We start from the raw sequence: 27,882 nt of genomic DNA on the forward strand, positions 1-27,882 counted from the left end.
TCACGATCGTAATCATTGTGATCAATAATAAAGTCGTAAATCATGGATATATATACACATGTATAAAAAAAATATATATATACAGGGTGAGGAAAAAATATGGAAACTCTGAAACATCTCGAAAAATATAAGTTTTACAGAAAAGTGCTTCGAATAAAAATTGTGGGGTTTAAAAAGATTTGTTTACTGATCTTACCAGTTTGATCTTGGATGGCGTCGCCAAGATCAGGACAAGGTTAAGGACTAGAATTTTTTTAAATATGATTCTTCAGAGATTTGTTTTGGCCATCTGAAGCAAAATCGAGAAAGGATCTACCTTTTCATAAAACAAGTTTATAACAAACTTTCAGAGTGCTCACCATTTACAGTTTGACAGTATGCTAGTCAATGGCTGGATCATCCTCCTTTACTTTACCAGATATCTTATTTTACATTAAAAAGTTGATGGTGTATTTTAAAATATCTTAGGAAATTCTTAACCGAAAAAGCTTTATTATAGTACTCTGAAAACGTCTCAACAAGCTCTATAAAAATATGTAATAAAAAATTAGGGTCACGTTTAAAAAATTCCACCTGACCAAAATGTATTGCAGTCAGTGGACATCTCTTTAGCGCGTTTTCGCGCCTTTTGAAATCAATCTTTTGATTGCATTACATTTTTAATTATTATTATTTTAATTTATTATTATTATTATTTTAATTATATAACTGTTTTAATTATATTTATTTATTATTATAATTTAAAATTTTATAATTATTTATATATATAATAATTTTTAACTAAGTCCCAGAATAATAGCACCCTACTTTACTCGTTCTAGATTCTTAATGCCGAAATCATTGCGCATGCGCGTCCAACCTATCCAACTGTTCATCACCAAAAAATAGAGAGAAGAAGGAGAAGTGTCATAGGCCGCTTCTAGTTGAACCTAGTGTGAGGCGCCTTCTGTAGAACCGTGCACATGAACTACGATGCCAATGTCCACGACTCTTTTCTGATTTCCCCCATCACGCACGCACCATAGCCGGCTCAGGCCTGGTCTACAATACGTGTCGTAAGTTGTAAGCCGTAAGAATTGGCGAATCACAGTCGATTATTACAAAAACAATCGGCTATAATTGGTCAGTTCTTACGGCTTACAACTTACAACACGTATTGTAGACAAGGCCTCAGTTTATCCATGCGGACCATACGCTCGGCAATCGTCGGCGCACCAAGCGACAGAGAGATATAATTCCCTCCTTCTCGCTCTCGTGTTCGCTTAGCGACGCGAGCGAGAATATCTTTCCCTCTTTCTCGCTCTCGTTCTCGCTCAGCGACGCGAGAGCGAGGCTAATTCTTTCTGGACTAAAATCTGACAAGGGCTACTGCCAAACTTGGGGTCACTGATTTTGACGAGCTTTGGCAGAAATGTAATATAGGTTTAGCAAAAGTTACTGTTAACTGGAGACGATGCAACACTCAAGCATTTGAAAGAAATTACAAATTGAAATTTCGCGACTTTATAGCTACAGCTATAAAGCCGCTACATAGCTTTATAGCTATAGCTTTATGAGCCTGGGCAGTTTTTCGTGTAGAGGTATGGGGATCTTCTACAAATGATTGTAATATTTCTATCGAGATGTCTTCATTTGTAGCGATCTTCGGCCTACCCGGTCTTTACTGATCCTTGACGCATCCTGTATTTTGAAAACGATTACATGTTTTCTGTACAGTCGTGGACATAAAGGTTGTCACTTCTTTTTATGACTTTCGGGACGCATCCCGACTCGAGAAAGATGAGAGCTGCTGCTCCGCCTGCGGAGCACGCCTACGCAGTAACTCACAACGAAAGGCGAGAAATGAAATATACGTAGTATGACATAAGTATGTCAACAATCATTGCGTTCAGCGAAGAAAACCGCTCAGTGAGCGATTAGTGACTAAATAAATACGATTTCACTTAAAATTTAATATACATACCTGTTCAATACCTTGCAAAAGACGCATTCCTATTTGAATGACTTACACTATGTATTTATCCCTCCACTGCTGATTTTTCAAAATGTAAGAATTAGGTGCGTTCACGACACTCAACGGTTGAGCAACTGTGGAATAATTCGTCAACGTTATCGGTCTGAATGTAAGGATCTAACAGTAAGGACCAATAGTCACTAATCGCTCATTGAGCGGTTTTCTCCGCTAAACGCAATAATTGTTGACATACTTATGTCATACCACGTATATTTCATTTCTCGCCTTTCGTTGTGAATTACTGCGCAGGCGTGCTCCGCAGGCGGAGCAGCAACTCTCATCTTTCTCGATGCGTCCCGAAAGTCATTAAAAAAAAAGTGACAACCTTTATGTCCGCGACCGTACACTCAGAGAACATAAAGAGAAATAGATATACATGTAGGAGTTAGTGAAAGGGAGAGAAGAGAACAAGTGTAAAGCCAGCGGCACACGGTGCTTGTTTTCGTGCTGGATTGCTTGCTGGATGAAAATATTGCGTTGTGATTGGTATATTTTCAAAGATAGATGGAAATGCACCAATCAGAACGCAGTATTTTCATCCAGCAAGCAATCCAGCACGAAAACAAGCATCGTGTGCCGCTGGCTTAAGTTAGTACAGCCAGTTCAGCAATAGAAAACAAACCCTAGAACTTAGAACATGCGACACGAACAAACCTTCTGACGTCACTGACGAGTAACGACACAAGCCGCAGTTACGCCACAAGCGGTGACGTTGCGAGTTGCGCGGGGTATTGGTTTCGCGTCCGACGCGCAGATTGCGCTGTTGTTGCGGCGGTCTGACAGGGGGTTTGTTCTTTATAGCTGCACTGCTGAACTAGTGCAATAAGTTTGAGTGAGAAAAAATATAGTTGTCTCATTTTAACTTACTGCACCAGTTCAGCAGTGCAGCTATAAAGAAGACCCAGGGATTCGAGTCCGTCCGACGAGAAGGTGACGAACAGGTAGCTGTGGACGAGTAAATGTTGGCAACGGCGAGCATGGACTCGAATTGTCAGAATTCTACGTTGAACGCTAAACACTTGCTCGGTCAGTTAAACACAGCGAGGCGGGAGATCAATAATTTGAGGTATTTCATTGACGAATGTTATTCGCTTCCTTAGCCGTGTATCTCGCAGCTTGAGGTTTGTTTCCTGTTGCTGAACTAGCTGCACTAATTTTCTTTTTTCCCAACAAGTCTCGACTGTATACCTATGTATTTCTTTAAATTCTAGAAGTGTACACCAATTCAACGATAACAAACGAACCTTTGGTTCTTTTTTTTCCATCAAAATGTGTAAAAGTTGTATGATAGGATTGCTTGAGAAATTGCAAGAGTTGGTTCGTTATTGCAGACAACAGGTGAAAAGTCTGAGGTATATACTGGATAAGGATGTCGACAATATCAAACGTCTCTTGGAATTGCAACAGCATGGGGAAACTATTCCGCAGTCTAAATTGATATCTTCGGAGCAAGCCAAACCTAGCACAAGTAAAGAACAAGAGATTCTTAAGTTGAAGCCTATTGGTGTGATTTCCACTTGGTTCCCTAACAAAAGAGCCACTCCGCGGCAACCTGGAATTTGCGGAAAGGTTCCTGGGAAGCTAACGCTCTATAATTCTGTATTTACGAATCCGGATCATGCCTTACAAGGCTTACAGGACTTTTCTCATATGTGGTAAAGTATAATAACTTTAAAACAATTTAGAGCGATGAGACGATAGAAAGCTAACACTCTGCTTTCTTCTCCCAACAGGATTTTATTCCACTTTCACAGAAACGATTCCACGCACACTCGTGCAAAAGTAGCACCGCCGAGATTGAACGGAGTGAGAACAGGCGTATTCTCTACGCGTTCTCCGCACCGGCCTTGTCCGATCGGGTTGAGTCTAGTTAAGATTCTGAAGATTGAAAATCACACGATATATTTCGAAGGTGTCGACATGGTGAATCAAACCCCCGTTCTCGATATAAAGCCTTACATACCGCAGTATGACAGCCCACTTCACATTGAGAAGTTGAGTAACAGACTAAGGGAGAACAACGCGAATGCCTCAGATATGCTTCACAATATGGAGGAGATCCTCAATTCAAGTGAGAGCCAGTCGATCGACTCCGCCACCGACGATGTAGACGTCAATAACGACGAACAAGTCGAGCCTGTTGACGTTTCCAGAGACGAGGAGATAGCCTTGAGGCTGCAAGTGGAGGAGTACGAGGGTTACCCGAATCTCGGCAGCTACGACATCACCAGGCAACCTGGCCAGTTGACGGAAAACCGTGTTAATGCAGTCACTTTGTTGCAGAATGTAGATATCTCACACAGAGGATCATACCGCGCTCAGAGTAGGTCGCCCAACGCAACGACAGAAGTAGATTCGTCCACCGACCACAGTACAACCTCAGCGACCGAAGCGACCCTGGCGGACTCGATCAGAGATTTGAATAGCAGACTGCAGGACGTAGACATGAGCAATCCAGAAGCGGCGCGCACGCAGAGAGAGCGCGACAACGAGATCAATTACACGGGAAATCAAATCTCCCGCAACTCCAGACTGCTGGACGGAGCGGACGGGCCGAGCACAGTCTGCGGCACCGACGTGGACTTGGTGAACCGTCACGTGCTGCACGCGAGGGTCGACAACTCCCCTGTGAGGATGGGGATACGCGAGGCGCCAGACGGGGAGGAAGGGCTCGAGTCCCAGGCTCTGACACCGTCGCAAACCTTGCCGAACATCCACGCGGCCGCGAGCGTGCCGGCCGGGCAGGCGAACGCAATGACGGAGAGCAACTTCTCGGAAATCCGCGTGCCGGACTGGATATCGCAGCCTCGCACGGCGACGTTGTCGGTGATCTTCAACGAGCGCGCCCTGATGCAGCTGAGCGAGATTCTGGACGACAAGGTCGACGAGCAGAAGCAAGCGATAGAGAACGTGCTCAGGGAGGACCCCAGGTCGGTGTACCTACGGCAGAGGTGGGGCAGCCAGTTCTACACTTTCCTTATACACGACTTGCATATCACGTGTAGGTTCGACGACACCAGAGGTGTCGTCACCGTGTTCCAAGTGCGGCACGCAGGCCGTACTTGCGACTGCGGGGAGCCCGAGTGGCAATGCTTGGGGCACTCCTCGATATCTTAATGTACATACACGCTGCAAGAACTTCTCCCTGGGAGTTGAGTGCGAAAGCATACTCTCTCGGGAACGTGCAGTGAGCGGAAGCGACGAGCCACTGTAGCTGATAGCATGCAGTGGAATAGCTGTAGGTATCATCTTCCGTGGTTGCAGCTCTCTCCACGCGCAGATATGCGAGATGTGGTTGGATTGAACAAGCGGATCGCGCGTGCTGAGAACTAACGAAGAAGAGTTGAAGCGGCCTCGGAGGGGGCAAGCAGCTTGACACTCGCGCGACGAACCCAGTCCACTTTCAGACTGCTGAGCTGACTACTTGACAGTCGAGCATAATTCTTGTAGATTCGTATGCTTCGTGAAGATAATACTCTGTACCGTCTGTGAAGCGGGCTTCGGCTGGAAAACATACTAGTGCTGGAACACCCAATCATCCTATTCCGATTTGGCATCCTGTGATTCTTTTATTCCCAAAACTGAAGAGCACGCTGAGGGGATTCGCTTCGAGTCTGCGGAGTCGCGCAAAGACGACGGAGTTGCCACAAGGCTTAACAGGAGAGTGGACTCGCGGCACTGCTTAGAACAATAGAAAATCCTACTGCAACGACGTGTAAACGAAGAAGGGGACTACCTTGAAGAAAGCAAAAGTTGGATTATGTGATATTTTAATGAAGTTACGTTAGAACGAAGATCCGGTAATTTAACACAGCCGTACCTCGCATGTCTTAGTAGGATAAAGGTAACTTTTTATGTTTTACACATAAGTATCACTTCGACGCGAGTATACAAGTTCCTATATTTTGTCTTTATGTGCGATTACAATCTAGATCGGGTAAAATTGACGAGTCGAATAAAGACGCGGTGAGTAAAAAACCAACGTGCGTATATTTCACGTATGAAGCTACGTGTCATTTTAAAATTACAACTGCACAGCTCCTCGTAGTGACGAGTTCGTCGACGTCGAAGTGTCTATGTATACATTCTTATGGTAGAATCTGCGCCCGCAGAGAACACCCACGGTTGAGTCGGGTGGAACATGACGTCCAAGATACCAAAATCGTTGTACGCTTCGTGGTTGCAGAACCTCTTCAGCGGCACGATCAGCGGATTTTGCAGGAGATCGCTGGAAAGATGCGCAAACATTATCGCGGCGGTGCACAACGACGAAACAAACGATATTCAAAAAGACTCTGCACAAATTGCCTTACTGATAGACCATCCCGTGAGATACAATGAGTCCTCTGTCATCTGCACCGGAAGTGAACAGGGGATACCGTTTGTGGAACGCCACACCGCGCACGCCTGTCCCGTGCAGTCGCAGCGTCTGGTAGGGCTTAGTACTTAGATCCAGGTCGAACCAAAGCATCTTGCGATCGTAAGTCGCCACCAGCACATTGTCGCCTCCTAAAAGAAAGCCACAATGATATAACACCGTGAACGTAATTCGTATGCGCGTTTAGCTTACCGGGATGGATAGCCATCGTGGAGATCCACTGTGAATTGGACAGCAACTTCTTGATCATCTCCTGCTTCACCAAATCGTATACCCTGACATTCCTCTGCGTCTGAAGAAGACAACGTATATGTAAAACGAATGAGCATGAACATTTCTGTCACGTGTTTCTGTTACTGATACTTACTGCGACGAATAAATGCGGTCTAATCGGATGAAACAAAACACATTGTATCAATCCTTTCGACTTGGTAAAGGGCAACTGAGACCTCCGTTTCGACAATTGATTTATGAGAACAGATCGATTTTGACCGTCCGGCATGACAGTAGCGAAGTAATCTCCTTTCCCGTGCCACGTTACTTGCTTCACGATGTTGAAGTGGTTTAGGATCATCCTGAGTCCGTTGTTGAAGTGTTCGCCCTCCGCTTGTTCCCACTGTACTGCGCCCTTCACCCTTTCGCTTACTGGTGTGAGAGAATATATTAATCCTGTCTATAGTTATTTCTACAACGGATTAGCAACGGTTCATCTAACTCCGTCAGTCGTCGATTACCTATTATGTCGCTCTGCGGTATTATCTCCAGGAGCTCATCAGTTTTGCTAGTGATCAGACGATCTCCGAGTCCGGGATTTATCAGGAGAACTTTCTTGTCAGCTGCGACGGCTATCAGCGATACAGCTTGATTCGGGCACCAAGCAACGCTCCTAATAACACCACCGCAAGGCACTGTTTTGACGCACCTGCCTGTTGATACTTCCCATACTGTAATGATACATTATTAATATTATCTTTTGTTCGTAGGATGCAATTTTTAAGTTGAGATAAACTGAAGCGAGTGCAATTGATGATTAAGTTAATATTATACGGACATACAGGGTGAGGCATCTAAAACAAGCCACCTGAATAACTTTGAAAATATGCAAGGTAGAAAAGAATGTTAAATACAGAAGTCGTAGGGTTCTTCAAGTGAGAAAGAGAAATATCACATAGTAATACTAGTATGGCCTTGAACAGCGTTATCAAGGTTATAGCAAGGTCATCTTGAATTTTTTTAAAAACCTCTTCATTTTTTATTTTTCTATCAATTAATTTGAACAACTTTTGGTCTGCAACTTTTTCAATATTTGAGTTATGATATCTCAGTAAGTATTTGTTGGAATAAAAGGTGGAACTAGACTTTTTTATTCTACTTAATCTCAAGGATATGCTGTTACAATAGATGTCCTAACTTTTATTAATTTGTTGACCTTTAGAAATTTCAGTCATCAAATTAACAAAAATTAAGGCACTATTCTTATATATAACAGCATATTCTTGAGACCAAATAGAATAAAAAAGTATAGTACCATTTTTTCTTCCAACAAATAGTTACTGAAATATTGTAAACCAAATATTAAATGTTATCGAATTTTTTATAAATATCTAAAAAAATAATACGCAAATGAAAAAATGTTTCAGGTAAAAGTTGTTCAGATTAATTGATAGAAAAAGATATTAAAAAATGAAGATTTCCATTTAAAAATTCAAGGTGACCTTCTCATAACTTCAATGATGCTGTTCAAAGTCACACTAATATTGCTATGTAATGTGTCACTTAAAACCCTACAACTTCTATAGTTAACATTATTTTCTATCTTGCATATTCTCATAGTTATTTTGGTGGCCTATTTTAGGTGCCTCACTCTATATATTATGAATCAAGCAACTTACTTTTCAAGGACATGTCATCTCCACCAGACGCAATGTACTGACCCATTGCTTCCGTGGTAATACTTCTTACCATATCCGTGTGACCATTAAATACCATGGACATTTTGGTCGGGAATGGTCGCAGATCTTTTGGATCTGGCAATTGTGGAACCAACTCCTCAGGCTTTATCGTCAATCTCATTTTATACGCTCTGGGACAAAGGTACAAGTCTAAACACCTCTGGAACCTCTCTTTGATGTACTTGGGATATGCAGGTACTTCTCGTAGAGAATTATATTTCTGTGGTATGAAGTGCAATTTCCTCTTCCACGGAGTTGCCTTTAACTTGCTCCACTCTTTGAGCTCTCTGTTGTCAAACAGATATTCCGGTGGCGGATTGTAACTCTCTGCATGACCGGGCAAATGTCTCTTGGGTGCTGGAATGTGTTTGTGGATTCTACGCATTTCTTCTGCCTGATCGTCAGATTGCCACAGCATGTAGAACTCTGGCCCCTTGTTCTTTTCTTCTCTTTCTTTCTTCATTTCGGCGGTGGACTTCATCCAGCCCATTTTCAGAGCATGCACCAGTTTCGAGACTTGTCTCGCTTCGTCTTTAGATGGCAGGAAGGAACGTTTGTGTTCAGGGAATTTACGAAGTGGCATTTTCATCACTTCAGAACTGAACCATTCCACCCATGGCTGTAATCAGAGACACACATAAAGCAAATACTCTTGTATTTCCACAATATTTCCAAATTGAGTAAATATAAATACAACTTACTGCATATTCATCGAACTTAACATCAGGTATCTTCTGTTTTTGTATCCTTACTATCAAATCTATATCATCCTCTTTTAACACAACATCTTGACCAGTTTGAGGGTCCTTTATAGTTCTCCAAAAGTTGGGATCCTCCATTCTTTTCAAGAAATTGTCCAATTCATCGCCCTTTTCAGGTTTTAAGATCTTCTTACCCTCCCAATCATAACCAACATGATCATAATCATCATACCACTTCAATGGAATATTTCCAACTGTGTTGCGAATATCTTCCTCATCTGAACTATCATAGTCATATTCATCTTCTTCTTGATGTTCCGTATTGGATACATTTTCAATTTCCTGATTATTGCATGAATTAGCTTTGTTAGATTGTACCTCTTGAGAATCTCCTTGATCTTTTTTATCCCTTAATTTACTTATTGACTTGATTTCTTTTTTTGCTAATATCTTACTTTTAGATACTGATATCTTTTTGACAGAATTGTCTGTTAATTTCTCTTTATTATCTCTCTCTTTGATCTGTGGAATCTTTTTTGCTTCTTCATCAGAGTTGCTCTCTGATGTAATATTCTCTGAATCTTCAGCATCCGTAGATTCATAATCTGATTCAAATTCGAGTTCACTGTCTTCATCATTCGATGTAAAAACAACAAGATCCTTTTCTGTATCTGAATCAGGTATATCTGCATCTTCCTCTATCGCTTCATCTGAAGAGTCTTCATAATCGTTTACCTCAGCCGCTAACAAGTCTTCTGTGTCAGAATCCTACAATATTGGAACAATGAGTTTGTATTTTTTATTACGTTACTAGCAGCACAACAACAATATGTGCTTAAATTAAGTAGATAACAGTAAGAACATGTGTATGCAACAATAAGATAATACCTCCTCGACATTGTGTTCTACGTAAGCATTTTCAGTTCTCCCTTTTTCTTTTTCTTCTTCTTCCGGATTAGTGTGTTTCCTTTTTATCGTTTTTTTCCGTGCCATTTTTATAATGTTGAACCAAGTTTACGGTTATTTCTCCTTGCCTCCTAATGACTTTACCCTCCAAATTCACGGGTTTGACTAAAGGCCATTGCACGTAAAAAATTTTAGTCGTAACCGTAAGACCGTAAGCAAATTGACCAATCACAATCCAGCATCTCGAAATATACGAATTGTGATTGGTCAATTTGCTTACGGACTTACGGTTACGACTAAAACTTTTGTACGTGCAATGGCCTTACAGCAGTTTATACCGGTTGAAAGAGGTTATATGAGAGCCAGGAACCACGTGCATTTAGTGAAACGTGTGGATGCAATGTCACTAGCCCAGATTCCCGCACTTCCACATGAAACGCTCTCGTAACGGCGCACCACGCACTGTTACACGAAACAGCTGATAGGTTCGCCACCATCTCTCCGGCAGGCAGGAAGTGCGAGATGGAAAAACGTAGGAAGTGCGGTCTTGAGTAGCGCGTGAACCACGATCGACATCGAAGACCGACAACTGTCAAATGACAATCTCATTTGCGAGATTACATTCGCGCGGTTGAGAAATGGCAGCGGAGATAAAACCCGCCCCGGGAGTAAATCACGATAAATTCAGCAACAGCCGTAAGCCGGTCCTTCTGTCGAAATTGGAAGGATGTAGTGACGACGTCAACGCGGCTATCATCATACCGCGCGAAGAGGGTGTAATCAGTGTTTGCGATGACAGGTATTCGCGCTCGTCGATATCGGTCTTCCGGGAGGATTATGTTTTCTTCTTCTTTGAGGCGCAATGCCGTTCCCGTCGCCCGATCGACTCGCAGTTCAACCGAGGTTCGCGCGGTTGAAACTGCGCGCAACTTTCGTCCGAAAGGACACACCTCACTGTGCTGCAACGTTACCCTCGTAACGTTGCACGGTACTTACGACACTGCGAAAATAACACTCTACGCAGATGAATTTAATTGCTGTTTAATGAGAATCATGTTTTCCTGATAATCATTACCAAATAAGGCGTACTAATAGACTCTGCGTGTCTGACGAAACTCTAAAAATATCTCGCTCTTAAATTATAATCAATCGATGAGCTTCTTCGTCGAGAGAAACTGGAAATTAAGGATATGTAATAATAGATTCAGATATATGATTGAAAAGTTTGCAATATCTCAGGATAGTTAAAAATTAGAATCTATATTTTAAATATTAGGATTCAGTTTCAATGATTTTCTTACCTATTTTGTTTCCACATCTTTATAGGACAATCAGAGTATGGCTGAAACGTGACTCTGGCCATTATTGGCCGAGCATTTGCCAATACATGCCAGCAGGTGCTACCTCCATGCACTATTGTATAGAAACCAGGCAACTGTTTGTTGGTTTAGATAATGGGTGCATAAATGTATGTCAAATTACTCGCACGTTCATTAAGATTACATTTAACTAGAACATGTAATTTGACTTTACAATTGCAGGAATTCATTCTGGAGCAAGATTATAATCGAATGACGGCGATGCGTGAATATTTGGCGCATCAAGCAAGAGTAACAGGGATAATTTTTGCACCAGATTGCGAATGGATCTTAAGTATAGGGCGCGATAAGTTATTTCAAATACATAGTTCTGAGACAGGACAGAAGTTGGGCTCATACCAGACAGATGCATGGTACACCGCTCTACAGTATCCTTTAACAAAATGACTCGGATATTTGCAACTTGTGAAACATCTATAGAAGCTTAACTCGACGCTGCAGATTCGATGCCCAATCAAAACATGCCTTTGTAGGGGACTACTCTGGTCAGATAGCAATGTTGAAACTCGACAATAACAGCATTACCTTTATTACCACGTTAAAAGCGCATAGAGGAAGTATTCATACACTGGCATGGGATTCCGAAAAACAGCTGTTGTTCTCTGGTAGCTTTGACCGAAGCATTATCGTCTGGGATATCGGAGGCCGCCAAGGCACCGCTTACGAGCTCCAAGGACACCAGTAAGCTTATAAAGAGAACTCATTTTAGCCTCTGAATAATTTTACTCTTAGAAAATACAATCTAAAATCTTCTTAGCAACAAGGTGACGGCATTATGCTATGCAAGTGCAGAGCGTGTGCTCTTATCTGGAGGCGAGGATGGTGTGATCGTTTGTTGGAACATGGCAGCAAATAGAAAAGAGACAGCAGCTTGGGTTGAATCCGACACTTGTCAAGTATGCCTTACTCAAAGTTTTCACAGTGTCGTATATAGGGTGATCCATATAAGACTTAATTGGACTAGCAAAAAATCCTGAGAAAATTTTGCTCGACATTTTTAACAATGTTTTTTTGTACAAGCAAATCCCCTGAATTATGGAGCATGTGTATATTTTTAGTCCAGAAAGTGTTTCAGGAAAAGACTAATGGTGACGTATCATCACCTACTAAAGTTTACTTATCTAGAATTTTAAATTTACCTCTGCTCTACCTTTCAAAACGGACGGATGAGAATACATCTTGACACAGGTTTAAAGATTCCTGAATATGGCTGCGTTCAGAAAATACGATGGTTTTTACCGAGCGGTTATGCAACCATTGTGTTTTCTTGAAGCAGCCCATGAAGTTCAAGACCAATGCGATTAAAATTGATCGCATAATTCTCGGGATACCAAGTTGTTAAGCCAGACTTGCATGGGTCACTCTGCGTTCTCACATTAGCGCGATTGTCATTTTGTAAAAGCAAGTTCCATGCTGTTTCTCTAAAATGTGTGGCAACCTAGGCATGCGGGAGGCCCTTCTTCTGGAACATAAAGGCGATGATGGACCAACGGCAACTGGGACTGAGACAGCATCATTGTCGCCATTGCGGACGCGCGCTGTGCGCCCGATGCACATCGCAGCGAATACCGATCCCGGCGATGGGCTTCGAATTCGAAGTGAGAGTCTGCGACCAGTGTCATATACAGCTGAAATCTGAAAAGTAAGTCTCTCGCACATTTTGTTCCCGCTCACAAACTTACAGAGGCACACCTGATTCAATCACTTCTTATTTCTACTCAGTCAATCGTCCTTGGCGTCTTTCCACGATGCCAAGCACAGCGTTGTCGGGATGGACCTGGACATCGTCAGGCGAAGATTGCTGACCATCGGACAGGATCGCGTTATTAAGATTTGGGATATATCCGCGCTTTTTCAGTGAATGTATGTCGGCAAGGAAATGTGCGAAATCAAACTACGCGGGATATACAGAGGTGTCGTCGCACTCGGGAGAATACTCCAGAGCCTATTTTTGTGATCGTGTAATTACGTCTGATTGCAAGTCGGCCCTTCGTGCAATGTGAATCGCTTCGAATGGCGTACCGAGATGTCGAACGATGATCGGTCAGTCGATTTATCCGTGATAACACACTAGAGCATGCTTAATCTATATCTATTTTCTGCATTAGATCAAGATAGTTCGGGAGACGATGAGAACGCAACGCGCGACTATGTTGACTTAATGGTCGTTACGAAGAGCGTCGCGTGTCGAGACTACTTCCGGAAAAGAAAACCGGTGCAATCGCACGCGAGCGAGGAATCCTTGGAGGATGTAAATGTACAGTCGGCTTCGAGACGGTTTGCACAATTTTTTTCTCTCGAGGCGGGATGTTGGAGCGCAGCCAGCGGCCCGATGAGAGAGCTGAATTCCTGGCAGCGTTGATAAGAAACAAATTCCTTCGTCGGGCCGACGGTCAAGAAGAAAAATGTACGAGCCGTTTTGAAAGCACGTGTGTACGCGAGACACGAAACTAAATAGGGATCGAAGTACGTCAGTAATCTCAACACAACACAGATATATAACTACGAATTTCGAAGTAAGATCTTTTGGAATAAGATTGGATTTTTTATGATCAAATTTACACCACATCAGATTGTTTCGAAGTAGGACTTTTTCGATTGAGATTAATCGAATAACTTTGCACCTTCCATGAAATTACACTCACGTCAGTAGTGACTTTTTCAAAGGCTCGCATCCGAGAATCCAGCCTTCCCCGAATGTATATACCGCAATCGCGTCTGTATGTTGCACATTTAGTTATTATCAAAGTCTCTAAAGTATTTTCACGCTCTATTTCATCCGCAGTTTAAATATATAGGGTGTCCCATTTAACCTGACAAATCGTAATATCTGGAAAACATGTCGGATCAAAAAAAGTGGGTAATAAAATTTGTTCGTCTCGAAGGGGGACATCCAATGATATCAAACTCGACCTCCCACCCCACTCCCGGGGAGTGGGGGTGGGGGGCAACTTTAAAATCTTAAATGGGAACCCCCATTTTTTACTGCAGATTCGGATTCTACGCCACAAAATACATAAGTTTCGTCCGAAACTTTTTTTTTTGGTTCGTGATAGATGGCGCTGTAATCGCAAAAAATTAGATTTTCTGCAATTCTTCAGAAATGATTATTGGATTGAAAAATAAAAAAATACCTGTTCAATATTTTTAAAAATATTTTTAAAAATATTAAACAGGTATTCCCCCCATCTCCTCGGGGTAGGGTGGGTGGTAACGTTCAAATCTCAAATGAGAACCCACATTTTTCATTGCAGAATTAGATTTTACGTGAAGTTTTTATGGAAACAATTTTCTTCATTCGTGACAGATAGCGTTGAATTTTTCCGAGAAACTACTTTTAAAATCTAATTCTGCAATGAAAAATGTGGGTTCTCATTTGAGATTTGAACGTTACCACCCACCCTACCCTGAGGGGATGGGGGGGAATAACTGTTATTATGTTTTTTAAAAATATTTTCAAAAATATTGAACAGGTATTTTTTTATTTTTCAATCCAATAATCATTTCTGGAGAATTGCAGAAAATCTAATTTTTTGCGATTACAGCGCCATCTATCACGAATCAAAAGAAAGTTTCGGACAAAACTTACGTATTTTGTGGCGTAGAATCCGAATCTGCAATAAAAAATGGGGGTTCCCATTTAAGATTTTAAAGTTGCCCCCCACCCCCACTCCCCGGGAGTGGGGTGGGAAGTCGAGTTTGATATCATTGGATGTCCCCCTTCGAGACGAACAAATTTCATTACCCACTTTTTTTGATCCGACATGTAGTTTTCCAGATATTACGATTTGTCAGGTTAAATGGGACACCCTGTATATAGAGTGAGGCATCTAAAATAGGACACTTTGAATATATGCAAGATAGAAAAAATGTTAAATACAGAAGTTGTAGAAATTGTAGGGTTTCAAGTGATACATAGTAATATTAAAATGACCTTGAACAGCGTCATCAAAGTTACAAAAAGGTTATCTTGAATTTTTTTAATGGAAACCCCCGTTTTTTATTATATCATCCTTTTCTGTCAATTAATTTGAACAACTATTGTCTTTTGAAAACTTTTTTTATTTGCCTAATATTTTTTGAGATATTTAGATAAAATTTGTTAATTTTTTCAATATTTGGTTTATGATATCTCGGTAATTATTTGTCGGAAAAAAATAATACTAGACTTTTTTATTCTATTTGGTCTGAAGAATATGCTGTTGCAATAGTGCCTTAACTTTTGTTAACTTGATGATCTTCAGAAATTTCCAAATCAAATTAACAAAAGTTAGAGCAATATTGTAACAATATACTCTAGAAAAATAGAGTAAAAATATCTAGTATTATTTTTTCTTTAGACAAATAGTTAGCAAGATATCGTAAGTTAAATGTTGAACAAGTTTTTCTTAAATATCTCAAAAATATTAAGCAAATAAAAAAATGTTCCAGACAAGAGTTGTTCAAATTAATAGGTAGAAAAATAAAAAGGGAAGTTTTTAAAAAAATTCAAAATGTGCCCGTAACCTTGATGACGCGGTTCAACTAATATTGCTATGTGATGCATCACTTGAAATTCTACTACTTCTGCATTTTCTTTTCTTTTCTATCTTGCATATTTTCAAAGTTATTCAGCCGGCGTGTTTTAGGTAGCTCACCCTGTATATTTCTGTCGGCAAGAAAACCAAGAGTTTAATAATCGCTAGTGATATAAGCATCGAATATTTTAATGTGTTTTATCCTATATATTAGAAATAAGCAAATATTTTAATAGTCTCGGATATTTCTCTTCTTTCCCCCTGTTTTCGGTCATTCGTATCTACGTTATTTTCTGAGCTATATAATGAAAACTTGAATATACATATACTATCTTAACTATACTATACTTTAAATCGATTCAAGTAGCGATATACTTTCAACTAAGTCCTAGTCCTACATTTGTTGTAACTTACGATTGTTTAATATTATTATATACTGTTTTATGCGAGAACGAGCCAGATAAGGGAGTATCCACTGTTAACAATATCGATCACTTCCTTGACTACCGAAGTCTTCTCAAGTACAATAAATAGGTACAAGCTATGCAAAATTAATTCATCCCGAAAGCTACGGTTTCCTACGTGTACGATCGCAACGGAATTACATCTACGACTTGTTTCCCGACAGAATGTAAACAGGATTTATAGAGCCATCCAAGAGTTCTCAGCAGTCACGGACATTGATAAAATCGTTAGTGATAATGAGCTTCCATAGAACTTAGAATACTCGTAGGTGGATAACTTTTGTAATGTCAGAAAGGAAATAAGAGTGAACTTTCTCTCTCTCTCTCTCTCTCTCTTTCTCTCTCTCTCTCTCTCTCTCTCTCTCTCTCTCTCTCTCTCTCTCTCTCTCTCTCTCTCTCTTTCTGTATCTATCTCATGTATGTACACCACGGGAATACGCAATCGTTCTAATCAGTTCTCTACCCTCTCAGTCGATGTACATAAAAAAAAATGCATATCTTGTACCTGAAGCTGTGTAATTATTCTATGGCGGTGATTCCTTCGTCGTGATTTCTGCACTGCGATTTCGTGCGCGCATGCGTTCAAGAGAGGACGAGACAATTTGTGTCGAGCGGAAGAAATCACACCCTTGTTATCAAAATGCGCTCCGGATTTATTCGCGGAGTAAATCCTGCATTTTGAGTAGGCGCACGTGCAAATGCAATTTGCACGGCCCGAGTAAAATTATATAATACGAGTGTACCGTATGTTTGTAAGCTCGATTAGAGAACACTACAAGTACTACTGTCGCATTTTGTATGTTGCTAAAGAAAAGTATATCTACATCCAGATAACACACACAAATATACACCTAACATACATACACATACTTACACCTAACACATATACACACACCCATGTATGTGCTTCTTATTGTAAACATTACGTCGGTACTTGACCAAACAACAACTACACCGTTTACATCGGACAAATACTCGAACATCCGAATAATTGTGTACGAGACGTGTAAAGTGTGACAAATGAGCAAAAAAATGTTGAACTAACGCGCTGCGTCGTTGCCACTCGCTATCGAAACACATGTAACTTACGAAGAGTGTAAAAAAAAAAAAGAAAAAAGAACAAGGAAGGATATATAAGCTATGTGTATGTATTCAAGTCACGTCGGATTGATATAAAATGAAAATATATTTTCAATGTAAACAGCTGTGCACGGTCTTGCAGACTTGTTTCTCCTCCATGAAAAAGTATCGAATTACAATCTCGTGAAGTTGACGGATTCTTGTCGGCCGCTAGATGAATATTGGGGATTCGGTTTTAAACTGACTAACCACCTTTGAAATTCTGAATTTCTCATCGTATAACTTTTAATTGATAACGTCAGGAGCGAGAAAATGCGTGCTAAAAATCCTCGCAAGTAACGTTTGATTATTAAGATATACAGGGTGTCCCATTTTGAATGAGCTAGGAAAAAATCTCGAAAAATATGAAAGATACCAAGAAACGTTTCAGACAAAAGTTGTATAGTTTCAACAAGGACATAAAACAACTATGTCATTTCGTTTACAGATGGCGCCACTTTCGATTCGAATATTCACCCATCATTACTTTTCTTAGATGGAAACTCCAATTTTTTATTATATCATCTTTTTTTACCAATTAATTTTATCAACTTTTGTCTAAAACATTGTTTTACTTGCTTGACATTTTTGACATACTTAGAGGAAACTTGGTAACTTTTTCAATATTTAACTTACGATTTATCGCTATTTGTCGAAAGGAAAAATAGACTTTTTTACTCTATTTGGTCTCAAGAATATATTGTTACAATAACGCCCTGACTTTTGTTAATAACTTATCGATCTTTGAAAATTTCAAAATCATCAAATTAACAAAAGTCAGGGCGCTATTATAACAATATATTCTTGAGACTAATGTCTTATTAATTTTATAGCTATTTAGTGATTGTTAAAATAAAAAAAATATTCGAACTATTTTACAGATCTATCCAACCAAATGCAACTACCATTTTGTAAACATCTGTTTATTTCAATGTATTTTGCGAACATTTTTAGAATATATTCTCGCTTCTGACATACACAGTCTGTAGATCCCAGATCCAATGAGACTGGTCTAAAAAATATACAAAGAGTTTATTATTTTGATTTCTTATTCTTGTTTATTCAAAATAGTCTCCTTCTGAGTCAATACAGCGCTGGAAACGTTCAACAAATTTTTCTAAACATTTTTTATACTCATCGGCTGGAATGGCCTTTAGTATGGTGGTCGAAGTCTTTTGGATGTCCGGGATGGTATCGAAACGATTTCCTTTCATCGCCAATTTCAGTTTGGGAAATAGCCAGAAGTCGCACGGAGCCAAATCAGGTAAATACAGTGGATGATCGATAACAATTATGTTTTTTTGGTCAAGAATTCACGTACCATGATGGCTTTGTGCGATGGTGCATTATCGTGCAACAAAAACTAACTGCCTGGCTCTCGATATTCCGGTCGAACTCGTCGAATTCTGGCCCACAATCGTTGTAGAACTCCCAGATAATATCTGGGCAGACACACAGCGGTCGCTTCGAAGAATTTCTTTGACTTTCTCGATGTTTTCTTCATTGCGAGTGGTTTTTGGCGGCGGTGCTCGGTCATCGTCTGCAAGGTCCTCACGACCGTCACGGAATCGGCCAAACCAACGGAAAACCTGTGCACGGGACATGTATTCATCCCCGTACACATTTTTTAGCGTTTCGTACGTTTCTGCACCACTTTTACCCAATTTAAAAATTGGTTTTTCGACCAACGTACACAAAGTGACTTTACATAAAATGTCAAACCACAGTGAAATATCAACCGAATTCGCTCAAATTTTGAGGTTAAGTAGATGAAAGGTAGAACATTCACCTACCATCATTCACTCATAGATATCGCTGCGCTAAGAACTTTGATGGAACCAGTCTCATCGTATCTGGGACAGACTGTGTAATTCAAGATGGCCGCGGCAGGAGTTAAGGTTGGATTCTCACTGTCCATTTAGCCAGCAGTAGACAGGATTCCGTTAATCGTGCGTCAAGATATTCTCTAATGCTTTTGTATTGAAATATTCATAGTATTCATCACCTTAATCGTTCCTGTTAAAAGAAAATTCGGCAAAAGATTGACGGACTCCCGTCTATCTAAAAACGGAACATGAGGATTTTGCCTTACACATTGATTGTCATAGTAATCAGCACCATAATCTTGCTAATCTACACGCATCTTACTAATTTTACTAATTTACGTTGTGAAACATAATCAATTGCGTGCAACAAATTGAACATACAGCCAATGAGGAGCCAATGAAACGAGCTAACGGATATATGCTTCGCGATAATTGCATTTGTTTACCGCATCCTTGCCAATTAGGACTGAAATTGAGCTCCGAAACGATCGATGAGGATCAGCGCGTTAATCATCCGATTACCTAATCAACGAAGAGAGAGAATTCCACGAAGTTCCTACAGAGTCATCTCTTGTCTTTCGAGCACGTGGGATTCCTCCTCAACCGTCTCTGTAAGCCCGTCCCAACTTCCTCAGGAACTACATAACTACCCTACCCAGACAGCACCGGACATCCAATGGATGTACGTTTCACGTCTAATTTATGTCCGTATGTCCGATTTACGTCCGTGGACATAAATTGGACGTAACAAGGATGTCCTTATTCGACATCGGACCTGTAGGACGTCCGATGTACGTCCATCGGACGTCCTATTAGGTACGCAACTAAGTTTCTGGGTTTTTTTGATCAATGAAAAATGGAAAATTTCAAGAGAAATACAAAAAATGGTTTATTCAAAGTATCGTCCCTCGCTAGCTACACATTTTTGCCATCTCTCTGGCAATACATGAATACCACGACGATAAAACGACGCGTCTTTGGACCGAAACCATTCATCCAATCAATTTTGCACTTCTTCGAAATTGGCCAAGTGTTGCCCAGCCAAGCCATGCGCCATCGACCGGAACAAGTGATAATTGGAAGGGGCCAGGTCTGGCGAATACGGCGGGTGCGGTAGCAGATCCCATTTCAGCGTTTTGATGGTGTCCTGGACGATGGAAGTGCGATGGCACGGAGCGTTGTCGCGCTATAATATCACTCGTTTGTATCTCTTGTCCCATTCTGGCCGTTTTTCGAGCAATGCATGGTTCAAATTGACCATTTGTTGTCGGTAGCCCATTGACAGTTTTGCCCAGTTTCAGCAGCTTATAGTACACAATTCCTTTCTGGTCCTACCAAATGCAGAGCATTGTCTTCTTTCCGAAGCGATTTGGCCGTGCCGTCGATGTTGATGCTTCGCCAGGTAAAAGCCACGATTTTCTGCGTTTGGGATTCTCGAAATATATCCACTTCTCATCGCCAGTGACAATTCGATGCAGGAAACTCTTTCTTTCATGCCGCAAAAGCAAAATTTCAGAAGTGGCTCTTCGATTTTCCATCTGTCTCTCAGTCAACTCATGCGGCACTCATTTTCCTTCCTTTTGAATTTTTCCCATGGCATGTAAACGTTTGGAAATACCTTGGCGAGTCATGTTTAATGCCTCCGCAAGTTGATCTTATGTTTGCGTATCTTCATCCAATAACGCTTGCAGATCGGCGTTCTCAATTGTTTTTGGTCTTCCGGAGCGCTCCTTGTCCTCAGTGTCGAAATCGCCACTTCTGAAGCGTTTAAACCAATCTTCACAGGTAGTTTTCAATGATGCATGTTCGCCGTAGGCCTTCTCAAGCAAACGACGTGTTTCAGCTGTATTTTTTTTCAAGTTAAAGCAAAAAGGCAAAGCTTTCCGCAAATGCTGTTTATTTGGCATAAAACTCGACATCTTCGTTGTTAGAAAAAATATTCTTGCGTTGCGATATGTGTTAGTATTACGACTAGTTATTGTTAACAGATGTCCAAGCTATAAAAAAACACAACTTCAGACATGTATGTTGATTACATATGTCGTTAGCGCCATCCATGTGTGAAACCCGGAAACTTAGTTGCGCACCTAGTATGTCCGAAGTTGTGACAAACGTACGTCCTATGGACGTCTTTTGTAAAAAAAATGGACATATAACGGATGTCCATTGGACATCCATGTGCTGTCTGGGTAGTAGCACATATTGTTAGGCCAATATTGGCTACAAATTGGGCCCCCAATATTGGCCAATGTAACCCCAATGCAAGTCAATATTGGTATAACAATGCTATGCAATATTGGCGATATATTGTAATTTAATGTCTAACTAATATTAGTTGCATATTGGGATACATTGGGCCAATGTAGCCCCAATATATGTAAGTCAATATTGATATAACAATGCTATGCAATATTGGCGATATCTTGTAATTTGATATCTAATCAATATTGGCCCAATATTGGTTAGATATTAATAATATTGGACCAATATCTAATCTATATATTGGGATACACTGGGCCAATGTAACCCTAATTTATATCACCGTAGCCAATGTAACGCCAATGAAGTGTGCTACTAGGGTACATTCAACAAATTCAATAAATAGCCGGTGGGAAATCAACCGGGAAATCATCTCTGTTAACCTCATCCTTGCTAATTGGAACCTCAGCTGAGCAGAAAGCAGCGTGGCGTCAACCACCTGATCACCTAATCAACGAAGAGAAAGAGAGAGAGAGAGAGAGAGAGAGAGAGAGAGAGAGAGAGAGAGAGAGAGAGAGAGAGAGAGAGAGAAAAAAACAATACCACGAAATTTGTCCTCCTTATCTTTCGAACACCCGGGAGTCCTCGATACCCCGAGGCAAGCCCGACTTCCTCAGGAGCCTCAAGAGCCCCTGGACGCACCTGAGACGACGCGCCGTCGACAAGATAGGTCGCCGCCGATATCGCGATCTGATCGCAACAGGTCGGCGCAGACGAGACGGGCGAGCCCGCAGGTTGCGGCCGCGAAGGTTCTCCACGCGACACATCCACACACACACACACACACCGATACGCTTCTCGCTTCGCTGTTACCTGGCGGAGACCAGCGGCCGGGCGCGGAGGAAACACGGCAGCGGCGCGGCGAGAGCCGGCACTGCCGGCAGTCGCTCGGTCACACTTGGTCGTGTACGACGTACGTGCCTGCCTGCCTGCCTGCCTTGGTCGCTCCCCTCGGCGAACGAGTGATTGTCCGTCCATCCGCCCGTCCGTCCGTCCGTCCTTCGTCCTTTCGGTGGGGAAGCCGGGAGAGCAGTCACGAAGCGCGCGCGGCCTTACCACCTCCTCCGCTGGCGGCCAGCAGCTTCCACCTGGCACACCCGATCCGAACCGAAGCTCGCCGAGCGGACGTGTTAATGTGCCGGTTCACCGTGGCCCATCCTCCGGAACGACTGCTCTTCGTGGCCACGGCTCTCCAAGTCGCCACGGCTCGCCGCCGTGACCCTCGGCTTCACCTCGCCGCGCGCCCGACCGAATCCTCCTCTTCAGCAGCATCATCATCATCATCATCGCCGTCGTCGTCGTCGTCGTCCCGCTCAAAGCCGATCCCCGGGCAGGGACCGGACATGAGAAGCGAGCTGTACATCGCGTCGGAAGTGCAGTGTAGTGCCTCTTAATGGAGCGTGCCGACGTATAGCCGCTCGCGTCGTGTCTCTCGTTGCTCGCAACAGGTACGTTTCTCAATCGGGACTCGTCGGCCGGGCCTTGTCCGGCACGCTGCTCCTGCGCGACGGAAGTCTCAGGAGGGCCCGGCGCCGGGGACCCCCTCCTCCCGCGCGCGCGCGCTGTCGTTTTCATTCGCGGGCCCGCTCCCCGAGCGAGGGACGCGAGCGAATTCCGGATGAACGAAGCGGAAGTACGCGCAACGTAGGAGCTCCCCGGCTTCTCGTTTCAGCGCGCAGCAGCGTGCTGGCCGCGGAGGACCGCCGCTTTCTTCAGGACTGTTTCGCGCCGGAGAGAGCGGCCGTTCTTCAGCTTCGTCCTTCCCGACGCGACTTCTCTTCGTCTGGCACGCTTGCGAATGTGGGCATTGTGGGTCTTGCGGAAACGTTCACTGGGAGGTGTACTCTTCGGGAGGCATCAGGCCGTCATGAAGGCCGCGGAGACGTCGGGCAAAGACGTGAATCACGTCGATCAGCGGACTCTTAGGTGGAAACTTCGGAGACGAGCGGCAACGTCTGCAATTACCGGCGATCGACGCGGCTTATTTTCCTGATGAAAATGTCGGCTTTCAAAGTAGTGAAACGTCACGGCTATCTGCTTCTTGGATTTTCTCCCAACGTCCGTTGAATGGTACAAAATCGGTTACGCATCGTCGCGTAAATTCGGGAAATGTTTCGGAGAAATCGCAGACTGCTCGGTCTAGCAATTCAGTGATTTGAAAGCGCCTCAGGGGTGTTTCTAAAAAAGAGACGTCCTACTTTAAACGCTGATTAGCGCGCCGACGAGAGTTCTAATTTTACCGATTATATTCGCACTGGCTGCTCCAGCCGGCGACGGTTCGCTCCTGAGCGGCCGATTCCTCCGGAGTTTCCTTCGGACACGCACGCGGAGATCGCGAATGAAGAGCGGACGACGACGTGCTCTTTGCTCGACGTTCGACGCTCTTCACGGACGCTATTGTCGCGACCGTGAATTAAACGGGCCTTATCAGCGCGCGAGACGATGGAAAAAAGAGAAAAAATGCATGACGAGTCACGCGCAGGTGCGACGGTAGTAAGAGATAACAGCGACGACGGCAGATAACAGGTTTATTTTCTATTGCTGAACTGGTGTACATTCTTCCGAAACCCGAAGAGAAACGAGTCTATTACGCGTACATGTACGCCCGGGAAGAAAAGATCATATATGATTAAATATAATTATATATGTCGCACGTGGAAGAACAATATATACAAGATGTCCAATTTTAATTTATTACTTCTCATAACTTTACAGGGAGCGGTCGTAGAGAAAAACGTTTCAGACAAAAGTTGCATAGTTTCAAGGAGAATATAAAACGACTATATCGGTTTATTTACAGATGGCGCCACTTTCGAGATATTCACCTATCATTACTTTCCTTAAATGAAAATCTCAATTTATTATTATATTATCTTTTTCTACCAATTAATTTTAACAACTTTTGTCTGAAACATTTTTCTCTACGACCATTTTCTGCAAAGTTACAAGAGGTAATAAATTAAAGGACACCCTGTATACAGGTTGGCTCATTTTAATTTATTCACTCCAATATCTTGAAAAACATTAAAAGTACAGAAATAGTTTGAGACACAGGACGCAGTTTTGAGTAATATTTATATTTGCGGGTATATAGGGACCGCATATAGTTTCTAATATATATAGGGTGTTCCATTTTAATTGTGCATCCCGATTAACATTACAGAAAGTAATCGGATGAAAAACTATTTCAGACAAAAGTTGTTTGATTTGAAGGAAGGCATAAGGTCGCAATATCATTTTGTTTACAGGTGGTTTCACTTTTGAGATATTCACTGAGCATCACTTTTCTTTAATAGAAATCTCAATTTCTTATTATATCATCTTTTTTTACCAATTAATCTGAATAACTTTTATCTGAAACATTTTTTTATTTGCATAATAATTTTTGAGATATTTAAGGAGAACTTGATAACTTTTTCAATATTTGACTTATATCTCGACAACTATTTTGATAACTATTTATCGAAAGAAAAAGCGGCATTAGACTTTTTTACTCTATTTCTTATCTTAAGATTATGCTGTTACAATAACGTCCTAATTTTTGTTACTTGATCCTAACTTGATGCTTTTGAAATTTCCAAAAGTCAACAAGTTAACAAAACTTAGGATACTATTCTAAGTATATCCTTGAAATCAAAGTAGAGTAAAAAAGTCTAGTACCGCTTTTTCTTCCAATAAATAATTACCGAGATATCGTAAGCCAAATATTGAATATTGAAAAAGTTATCAAATTTTATCTAAATATCTCAAGAAATATTAAGCAAATAAAAATTTTTTTAAATAGAAAACGTTTAATTTAATTGGCAGACAAAGGTTATAAAAAATAGAGGGTTCCGTTTATGATTTTAAAGTTGACCTTGACTTAACTTCAAAATTTGATTCCTAGATCAAATTCAAGTTCACCGCCGGATGCCCATTTCCAAACCCTAAAACTTTTCTATTTATTATTTTTTTCGAAAACGTTATCCCTTCAAGTAACTCGAGGTATCTATTTTTCTGGTACACCCTATATATTTTCTACGCGGAAAAAGAATGATCCTAAGGAAACAGGAGAAGAAATAGTTTTATTCGAATGAATACTGACATCATATGTCGCCAGAAACATAAGCATTTACTTCGCGACTATATTTATATATACAACAGAATTTTTTTATGGACATATATATAATTATACAGGGTGTCCGGGATCTTTTCGAAATGAAAAATTGTGAAAATTAATCAAATTAAATTGAGAAGAAGAATCATGTGCTATTTTACAAAAATCGCAATAGTTATTAAGTTATTAATAATTGAAAATGATTACATCTAGAAGCTCTTTTAATTGATAACTTGAAAATTTATTTATTTGCACTTATTTGCAAAATGGTAAAAGACTTTTGTTCAGAATGAACTAATTTACAATTATATGACGACTGTGTTTAACGATTGTGTTTGACGATAAATGAGTACATTGAACTTTGAACCTGAACTTGAACCTGTCACTAGGCACAATAGCCGTCATATAATTGTAGATTAGATTACTTTGAATAAGAAAGTCCCTTATCATTTTGCAAATAAGTACGCAAATTTTCAAGTTATCGATTACAAAAGTAGTCCATTAATAACTTAATAACTATTGCGATTTTTACAAAATAGTACTTGACTTTTCTTCCCAGTTTGATCCGATTGATCTTTGCAGTTTTACGTTTCCAAAAGATCTGGGACACCCTATATATGGTCGCACGTGAACAAGATTCATACATGATTTCTTTTTTCCCGGACGAGTACATATTCGAGACTCGTTGGAGAAAAGAAGACGGAACAACTCTTGCAAGTTGCCAATGCAGTCAGTAGCTCAGCAATAAAAAACAAAGCTGCAGTTGACGACGGACTGATCGTCCAGGTGTGTTTATGCAATTCCGCTGGTACCTGCATTCTTCCGTCTCAAAGTCGAGCGACGCGCGGTCGTCTTTCGTCCCCGATGGCTTTCGGCCTCGACCCGCGGATGATAATCTGACCTTTCGCGATCAACTCGGTTGTGTCAGTTACTCGTAAGAAATATCGGGTGCGTCGTTGCTCACAACGAGCAGGCTTTGCGAATCAAAGGAACGCACGATACGTTACTACCGATGTGGACCTGGCGAACAACTTGATAAAAAAAAAAAGAATTCGCTACACGGTTCGATTGTACTTCGTTTGTACCTGTTTGTACCACTTCTTTGTTTCGTTTGTACCTCGGAAGATAAAAAGATAGGGGGAGGGGGAAAATGGCCAGCAAACAAGCATAAGATATCGCAAAACGGCCAACGCCATTCGAGAGAGAATCGTTTGTATCTCTTTTCAAATCGTTTGTACCTCAAAGGAACTGGAAGTACAGGATCTTCAAAAGACATCCAAGAGGTACTTTCACCAATTTTGGAGATATCGCAAAACGGCTAACGCCATTCGAAAGAGAATCGTTTGTACCCGTTTGTACCTCCCTTCAAATCGTTTGTACCTCAAAGGAACCGGAAGTACAGGATCTTCAAGAAACGTCCAAGAGGTACTTTCGCCAATTTTTTGGATATCGCAAAATGGCTTACGCCATTCGAGAGAGAATCGTTTGTACCCGTTTGTACCTCTTTTCAAACCGTCTGTACCTCAAAGGAACCGGAAGTATAGGATCTTCAAAAAACGTCGAAGAGGTACTTTCACCGATTTTTGAGATATCGCAAAACGACCAACGCCATTCGAGAGAGAATCGTTTGTACTCGTTTGTATCTTTCTTCAAATCGTTTGTACCTCAGAGGGACCGGAAGTACAGGATCTTCAAAATATGTCGGAAAGTTACTTACATACTTCCGGTTTGTACCCTTTGAGGTACAAACGATTTGAAGGGAGATACAAACGGGTACAAATGATTCTCTTCCGAATGGCGTTGGCCGTTTTGCAATATCTCCAAAATTGGCGAAAGTACCTCTTGGACGTTTTTCGAAGATCCTGTACATCCGGTTCCTTTGAGGTACAAACGGGTACAAACGATTCTCTTTCGAATGACGTTGGCCGTTTTCGGATATCTTATACTTGCTTGCTGACTATTTTTCTCCTTCCCCCTATCTTTTTATTCTTTGAGGTACAAACGATACAAAAAGAAGTACAAACAGATACAAATGAAGTACAATCGAACCATATTGAAAATTTTTTTTTATCAGGTTGTTTGCCAGGTTCACATCAGTTACGTTACTTCCGCCTTGGTCGCGGCCTCATTTCTTACAGCGCACGTGGAAAAACGAGATTAGTCGAATGAACACGTCCATGAACGAGCCAAACGTGCGTTTTCGCCGAAGGATGCAGGACTTCTGATTCTTAAAATCGAATTTGATTCCGGTCGAGTGAATGGAGGGAAGAC

General features: G+C 41.4%; 4 protein-coding genes across 5 annotated transcripts in view; 3 read left to right on the forward strand and 1 right to left on the reverse strand.

Annotated features, from left to right (window-relative positions):
• The first annotated feature begins 2,846 nt into the window (after window positions 1-2,846).
• On the forward strand, window positions 2,847-6,311 carry LOC105183079 (tRNA (adenine(37)-N6)-methyltransferase). Of its 2 annotated transcripts, none has more exons than XM_025303313.1 (4): window positions 2,847-3,080; window positions 3,346-3,669; window positions 3,748-5,858; window positions 5,947-6,311. In XM_025303313.1, exons 1-3 carry the CDS (start codon window positions 2,974-2,976, stop codon window positions 5,129-5,131), a joined length of 1,815 nt encoding a protein of 604 aa, XP_025159098.1. In that variant the 5' UTR covers window positions 2,847-2,973; the 3' UTR covers window positions 5,132-5,858; window positions 5,947-6,311. The 2 variants fall into 2 exon arrangements, with proteins under 2 accessions (XP_025159098.1, XP_011139250.1); XM_011140948.2 differs by having other exon boundaries at window positions 6,201-6,311.
• LOC105183080 (ribosome biogenesis protein BOP1 homolog) lies at window positions 5,986-10,220 on the reverse strand. The gene is made up of 8 exons (XM_011140949.3): window positions 9,934-10,220; window positions 9,046-9,813; window positions 8,285-8,963; window positions 7,127-7,336; window positions 6,760-7,037; window positions 6,585-6,684; window positions 6,328-6,523; window positions 5,986-6,242 (listed from the first exon to the last, which is right to left on the reverse strand). Exons 1-8 carry the CDS (start codon window positions 10,036-10,038, stop codon window positions 6,089-6,091), a joined length of 2,490 nt encoding a protein of 829 aa, XP_011139251.1. The 5' UTR covers window positions 10,039-10,220; the 3' UTR covers window positions 5,986-6,088.
• Window positions 10,221-10,428: 208 nt separating this feature from the next.
• On the forward strand, window positions 10,429-13,531 carry Wdfy2 (WD repeat and FYVE domain containing 2). Its single transcript, XM_011140950.3, has 7 exons — window positions 10,429-10,750; window positions 11,278-11,419; window positions 11,493-11,698; window positions 11,772-12,011; window positions 12,088-12,226; window positions 12,773-12,972; window positions 13,053-13,531. The coding sequence occupies exons 1-7, from the start codon at window positions 10,590-10,592 to the stop codon at window positions 13,189-13,191; spliced, it is 1,227 nt and encodes a 408-aa protein (XP_011139252.1). The 5' UTR covers window positions 10,429-10,589; the 3' UTR covers window positions 13,192-13,531.
• An 8,839-nt stretch (window positions 13,532-22,370) lies between these two features.
• The window catches only part of ck (unconventional myosin-VIIa ck), a 63,955-nt gene continuing 58,443 nt past the window's right edge, over window positions 22,371-27,882 (forward strand). Inside the window, exon 1 of the mRNA XM_011140946.3 lies at window positions 22,371-22,963. The gene's annotated coding sequence lies outside the window, so the exon portion shown is untranslated. The remainder of the gene's footprint in view (window positions 22,964-27,882) is intronic.

The sequence above is a fragment of the Harpegnathos saltator genome, unplaced genomic scaffold, assembly GCF_003227715.2.
Source record: "Harpegnathos saltator strain DR-91 unplaced genomic scaffold, Hsal_v8.6 scaffold54, whole genome shotgun sequence".
NCBI classification, from domain to species: domain Eukaryota; kingdom Metazoa; phylum Arthropoda; class Insecta; order Hymenoptera; family Formicidae; genus Harpegnathos; species Harpegnathos saltator.